Here is a 6,000-nt window from a genome sequence, read left to right on the forward strand (position 1 = left end):
TCTACTGAGATTTTTCATATGGAAGAGGCACTACTTTCTTCCAACCGATCAGAGGTCAGGATTGTTCAATCAATCTGACTTTTGGGGCTTTTGACTTGGCCGACACGGTGAGTCCAATATTTTTGTTGGTTTAATTTGACTTGTTTTATGTCACGTGTACTGTTTCTGGCCACCAACGGTCCAACACGACTTGGATGATGTGGGGCCCACCATGATGCGTGTGTTTTATTCACACCGTCCATCTGGTTTGCCAGCTCATTTTAGCCTGTGAGCCTAGAAAATGAAGCAGACCGAAAGCTCAAGTTGACCACGTCACAGGAAACGGTGGTGGCGATTGATCTCCCACCATTAAAAACTCCTAGGGGGCGACAAATGTTCTGGATCAAGCGGGTATTTGTATTTTCCCTTGGTCTTGGTCCCGGTCAGTGTGATGGGAAATACCCAATAAGGTTTCAACGGTGGGTGTCATTAGCACTACTGTTTCCTGTGGGATGGTCCGCTTGAGCTCCGGATCTACAAAACGGATATAAAACCCAACACCACACATGGGTGGTGTTGGGTCATATTTGATCGCCTGCATATCAAGCGGCAGACGCAGACGCAGACGCAGACGCAGACGCTTGAATCATATAATGCAGGCATTCAGAATTATACACATGGCTTATATGGACTTAAAATTAAAAAGATTGGATTGTGAATCTGGCCGTCGCAGAGTTACATTCCGTGAATCAGATTGGTTGAATAATCCTAACCTCTGATTCATGTGCACTGTTTGTGAAAATAGGACCGTTAGATATTTTCATTTTTAACCGTCCAATAGATGTCCACCAATCTGATGGTGAGAAAATCTAATAAGCTTAATCTTTTTGGTACATGAGACATCTATAATGTGGATGGTTTAATTTGACTTCTTGAAATGCCAGGCGTGCAATTTCTAGGTGCCTGCGTATTAAAGCTTTTGTGGGTTTGGTTCAATAGTTACAGCATCCTGTATCTGCGCGATTTTTTGGGTCATGATCCATTCAAGGGTTTGGCCCACTTATTGGACGATGGCCTGGATTCATTACCCAAAGTGTACCAAAATCTACTAAATTGGAGATAGGATGCAAACTGGGTACTAAACCCATGAAAAAAACACGGAGACTGACAGGCCAACAATTACAAAGGGTAGGTGGCCATGATCCTTACAACAAGGCCGCATCAACGGTTCAGATCATATCCCTCCTGCCTGTACATCCAACCGTAAAAACAACCCGCAGCTGAAAATCTTATAATTATGATATTACATATATCTCAATTTAAGCGAATAAATGAGATTACAGTTTTCATATTCAGAAGAGAACTTACAACAAACACAACAATAAGTCTTACCTTCAAGATGACAGACAGCAACAGCAGCTGATCATGCTTTGATGGTCACGCTGCATAGGCATACCCCAGATGGCTTCATCGTCGACGTCTGCCATTCTGAACCCTGGGCCGCATCCGGATCATACAACAACGTGCGGTACCCTGGTTCCTCCTCAGCGGAGAAAAGGAGCAGCTTCCCATCCAGAATCCCGAAGCGGAATCCTATCCTCGAGCTCCCTGTCAGTGGTACAGGGACCATCTTCCATGAGTTGTCGACGGGATTGAATATGGCCAGCTTCCGTTGGTTCTTCCACTCCATGCAGAAAAGCTTCTTCCCCAGCACTGCGTGTGCTGTGACCATCACGCACCCATTCTTCATCTCGCACCATGCGTGCTGCTCGGGGCTGTACACGTCAACAAACCTTGAGTTGCCGATTGTGAAGCTCGACCGCCCACCCATTACGTAAAGCTTGCCCTCGAATCCACAGGCGAAGCAGCCCCACCTTGGGCGTCGGAGGCTCTCAATCAAGGTCCACTTGTTCTTGTCTGGATCATAGACCTCAGCACATGAAAGGCTCTGGCCGTCTGCACCATAGCCCCCGACTGCATAGACCACACCATCAACCTCTGCACAACCAAAGTCGTAGCGGGCGACATTCATCTTTGCTAGCGTGCTCCATCTGCATTTGGAGAAAAGCTGATTTAGTAGAGCTTTCAACATATGAAAACAAAAACCTCAGCTTGTTAGTCAAGTTGGTTACTGCACACCCTCTCAAGGGAAGAACTGGGCTTGAACCGGCAAATGGTGCTGGCACAAAAATATACTCTCTTTCTTTTTTACCATATGTGGATAATCTGATCATGAACTCACATAATCCACGCTTCTACTCCTGAACCCTATTTTCCAGGCAGGGCATCATTTCATATTTACATCATGTATACTATACTATACTAAGCTATGGGTGCGGCTCATGGGACACATGGGGAGTGTGGAAGGAAAAGAGGAATTAGGGAGAGAAAAATCAGCATTAGAGTTTGCGGAGAGAGTAGACAGCATGAGAAGCTTTTTGCAGTTGAAATCTAAGCCATCTATGGACACCAACCACATTTTCAAATTCCTAAACACCATTTAACTTTACTTCAAATGTCTTACCATGTCCTCAACCCAGTCAAGGTTTTCCATCAGGAAAACTAATTGCTGGGGCAAACATGTCTAAGACCTGCTGGCGTGACATATCATCATCATCATCATTATCATCTAAGCAAATCCAATTAATTGGGGTTGGTTACATGAATTCTGCTCTTCCACTCCACTCTACCAAGGAATTATATGTGGTACACATTATTATAACCCATATGTATGTGGATTGCATACAAGGTCAGGTGGTCTGGCCAAGTTGGGTTGAGAATTTTCGGCTCAAATCCAACCCAAATTGACCTAAAGTTTGGGTTGGGTTGACCTGACCTAAGGTGTAACCTAGTTCAAATATGACCTTAAGATATTTTTCATTCTTAACTCAACCTATCTGATAGTGGGATAATCAAACAGGTTCTGTTTTTCGTTCATGACATCTAAAATGGCAAATATTTTAGAACAATTTAATTTGACTTATTTGTATCCCACATATACAATTTCTAAGTAATATTTAAGTGCCTGTGTATCATCCCTCACATCATGCAAGAGTATCGAAGTTCTCATACTTTTACTAGACTCTTTGCAATAATAAAGATATGCTGGGTATGATTATTGATGTCCAGCTTGCAGCTAGATATGTAGACCAACCAATCAATCTACTGATTGCAAGGCTACTGAATGTAGACCAACCAATCAATCTACTGATTGCAAGGCTACTGAATCCTAGTTTCAAGGCTTACATTAGCATGAAATACAAACCTTAGCATTCAACGATAAACTACAAGATACAAACCTGTTGAGCCGAGAATCATATTGATAAACATCTGCTGAAACACATCTAGAATTTGAGTCCGCCAAGTAGCCGCCCATAACCAAAAGCTTCCCATCGAGGACAACAACTCCGAATGCAGCCTTCATCGGGCCTGGCATTGGTGGAAGCAGCTGGCGTTCGTTTTCAACACAACCCAAAGCCTCCCAATGGCTTCCATTTCCTTCTGCATCACCAGTCAACACATATAGCTTCTCCTCGAGCTTCCCAGCTTCATTCCTTACAGTGGTGAATTCCTTGCTTTGGATGAATGAATTCCATCGCTTGCAGACAGCCCCCATGCTGGGGAAATTACAGCGGGGGACAAGGGCGAGACAGTACATGGCAACATCATCAGGCAAACCGGGCAAAATGGGGCAGTGAGAATTCGGAGGGGTCAATTGGGTGGTGATTCTCGAACGAGTTTGAGGGTTTTTTGGGGTTGTGGTGGAGAAACACATTTCCAAGTCGGCGAATTGGCTCTTGCAACTCACAAGAACAGGCATTTGCTAAGTGGGGCCGCTCCACGAACTGGGAGAACAGCGTAAATTCCCCACACCACAGCAAATCTACCAATCCGGCAATTGAAAAACAAGAGACAAGATCATAGAGCAATGGGAAAATACAGTCAATCAGAGATATTCGTGGTAACCGTCGCCAATGGGAAATTTACGGGACCAAGGCTTGAAAGATGTTTCAGAATGGACAATTTGAACGGCAGGCGCTGATGATTTTCTGGGTTTGGTGCGATCCGGTTCAAATGCCATTCCAGAGCTGCTACTCTTGCAGTAGTTTCTTCCTATCAATTGGTAGACAGCGAAATCGACTTTTGAGTTGTAAGAGCTGTTCTCTCCCCCACACATTGCCCCAATATCTACATAGATAACGAAAAAAGAAAAAGAAAAAATCATTTTCCCCATATGGTACGGCTTTTAATGCATTGAAAATCGAGAAAACATCACATTGTGGAGAGAAGGGAAGGGTAAAAAAAGAAGAACATACCAGTCAAGGCCATGGAATTTTTACAACTGATTAACCCCCTGAAACTTCCATCTCTAAAACCTTGCAATTAACTGCAACAAACTAAATACAAAGCAAAAAATCAACACGGAGCTAAAATGATAAAGGTGTGTTTGGTTGCACTAAATATCATGATATTTCACTATTAATCAGTCTAATTTGGTGAAAATCTTCATGAAATTTCATGAAATTTGGTGAAACCAAACACATCCTAAATCGCTGATCTTGCCTTAGAATCTTTTTCAGGCCAAACAAATTCAAATGTAGAAGAAGAGATTTCTGGATACGATCCAAGATCAAACAAAGTTTGAGAGGCTAAACTAAAATTTCATGTTTCGATCTTGCCTTATTATCTCTTTTAGCCCCGTCAAAATTCATGTGCGCCTGTGTGCACAAGCGGGGATTCCATCCACAGCCAGGTACATCAAATCAACGGTCTGGATCACAACACCCCGCTCTTCACTTGATGATCCCGGGCACATCTTAAAACGAAAATTCCTCCGTAACAATTACAATTCACAAATCAAGATCTAAAGCAGCTCTGAATACGTCAAAAAACGCCGAGAACTTGGATCAAATTTCGAAACGAAAAATCAGAAACATCAAAGAGAGATGAAAGTATCTGATGAGAAACCTAATAAATGCAGATTGCAGAATAGCTACAAATTCCAGAAATAGCTAAAATGAAAGAGATCCAATATATAAAAAAAAAAAACGAAATCAGCTATATCTGAAAATCTACGCAGATCTGAGATCTAAAAACTCAAAGAAAAAAATGATCCTATTTCGAATGAAAAAAAAAGAGAGTCGATAATTCAGGGAAACGAAAGAAAGGCAGAGAGTTTTCTAACAAAATTACATCACAAAAGTACGAAATCCACACAAAGTCTCTGAAATTCAGAGAGAGAGAGAGAGAGAGAGCGACAGCAGAAACTCATCCAAACTTAAAAAACTAAAAGGTTCTGGAAAAAAAAAAGCATCCAAATGCATCTATCTGAGAATCGAAACAGAAAAGATATCCAAACACATCTCGAAATCTGGCGGAAATCACAAAAAATAAAAAATAAAAAAAATCGAACTTCGAACGGACTCCGAGCGAAAAAACTCTAGAGATTGATCCGAAACGTCAAAAGAGCTTAATAGACGGAGAATCTGGAGATCTTCCGAGGTGCAAAAATGGCGATCGGATTTTAATTGAGATTTCCAAAATCCTAGAAGACAGAAAAGAAATGCGAGAGAGAGAGAGAGAGAGAGAGAGAGAGAGACCTGAAATCCTGTGAAGAGAGAGATGTTCGGAGGAGACAACGGACGACGGCGAGATGGGTAGAAGGAGTGAGTGCGCTTGGGTATTTATAGGCGTAGAGAAATACTTTGATACTCTTGCAGAGTGTGATAGATGATACGCGGGCAACTAAAATTACGCGGAAATTACTTTAGGTGTCATACAAATAATGCAAAATAAACGTTCAAAATAATGTACAACAGTTTATTTGTATCATGAGCAAAAAAAACACCTTCATTTGATTATTGAAAATTTAGATTTCTGACCATTTATTGGACGGTTAGAAATGAGAAATATCCAATAATCTTATTTTAAAAAATGATTGTCTACGAATCAGAGGTTAGGATTGTTTAACCCACCTTATTTTTATTATGTAATTTACAAGACAGTTTATCCCACACTTTA

At 41.6% G+C, this 6,000-nt stretch overlaps 1 protein-coding gene across 1 annotated transcript; it reads right to left on the bottom strand.

Moving 5' to 3' along the window:
* Window positions 1-1,243: 1,243 nt before the first annotated feature.
* LOC131246864 (F-box/kelch-repeat protein At1g67480) lies at window positions 1,244-5,596 on the bottom strand. The gene is made up of 4 exons (XM_058247312.1): window positions 5,580-5,596; window positions 4,296-4,376; window positions 3,279-4,167; window positions 1,244-2,030 (listed from the first exon to the last, which is right to left on the bottom strand). Exons 3-4 carry the CDS (start codon window positions 3,797-3,799, stop codon window positions 1,403-1,405), a joined length of 1,149 nt encoding a protein of 382 aa, XP_058103295.1. The 5' UTR covers window positions 3,800-4,167; window positions 4,296-4,376; window positions 5,580-5,596; the 3' UTR covers window positions 1,244-1,402.
* Between the last annotated feature and the right edge of the window lie 404 nt (window positions 5,597-6,000).

The sequence above is a fragment of the Magnolia sinica genome, chromosome 5 (genome assembly GCF_029962835.1).
Source record: "Magnolia sinica isolate HGM2019 chromosome 5, MsV1, whole genome shotgun sequence".
Classification (NCBI taxonomy): domain Eukaryota; kingdom Viridiplantae; phylum Streptophyta; class Magnoliopsida; order Magnoliales; family Magnoliaceae; genus Magnolia; species Magnolia sinica.

Bases quoted from the DNA above. Each gene is read 5' to 3' on its own strand.
- LOC131246864 (XM_058247312.1), bottom strand. From the start codon at position 3,799: ATGCCTGTTCTTGTGAGTTGCAAGAGCCAATTCGCCGACTTGGAAATG. The intron at 2,031-3,278 runs GTTTGTATCTTG...CTCCAAATGCAG, and splicing joins TATGATTCTCGGCTCAACAG to ATGGAGCACGCTAGCAAAGA.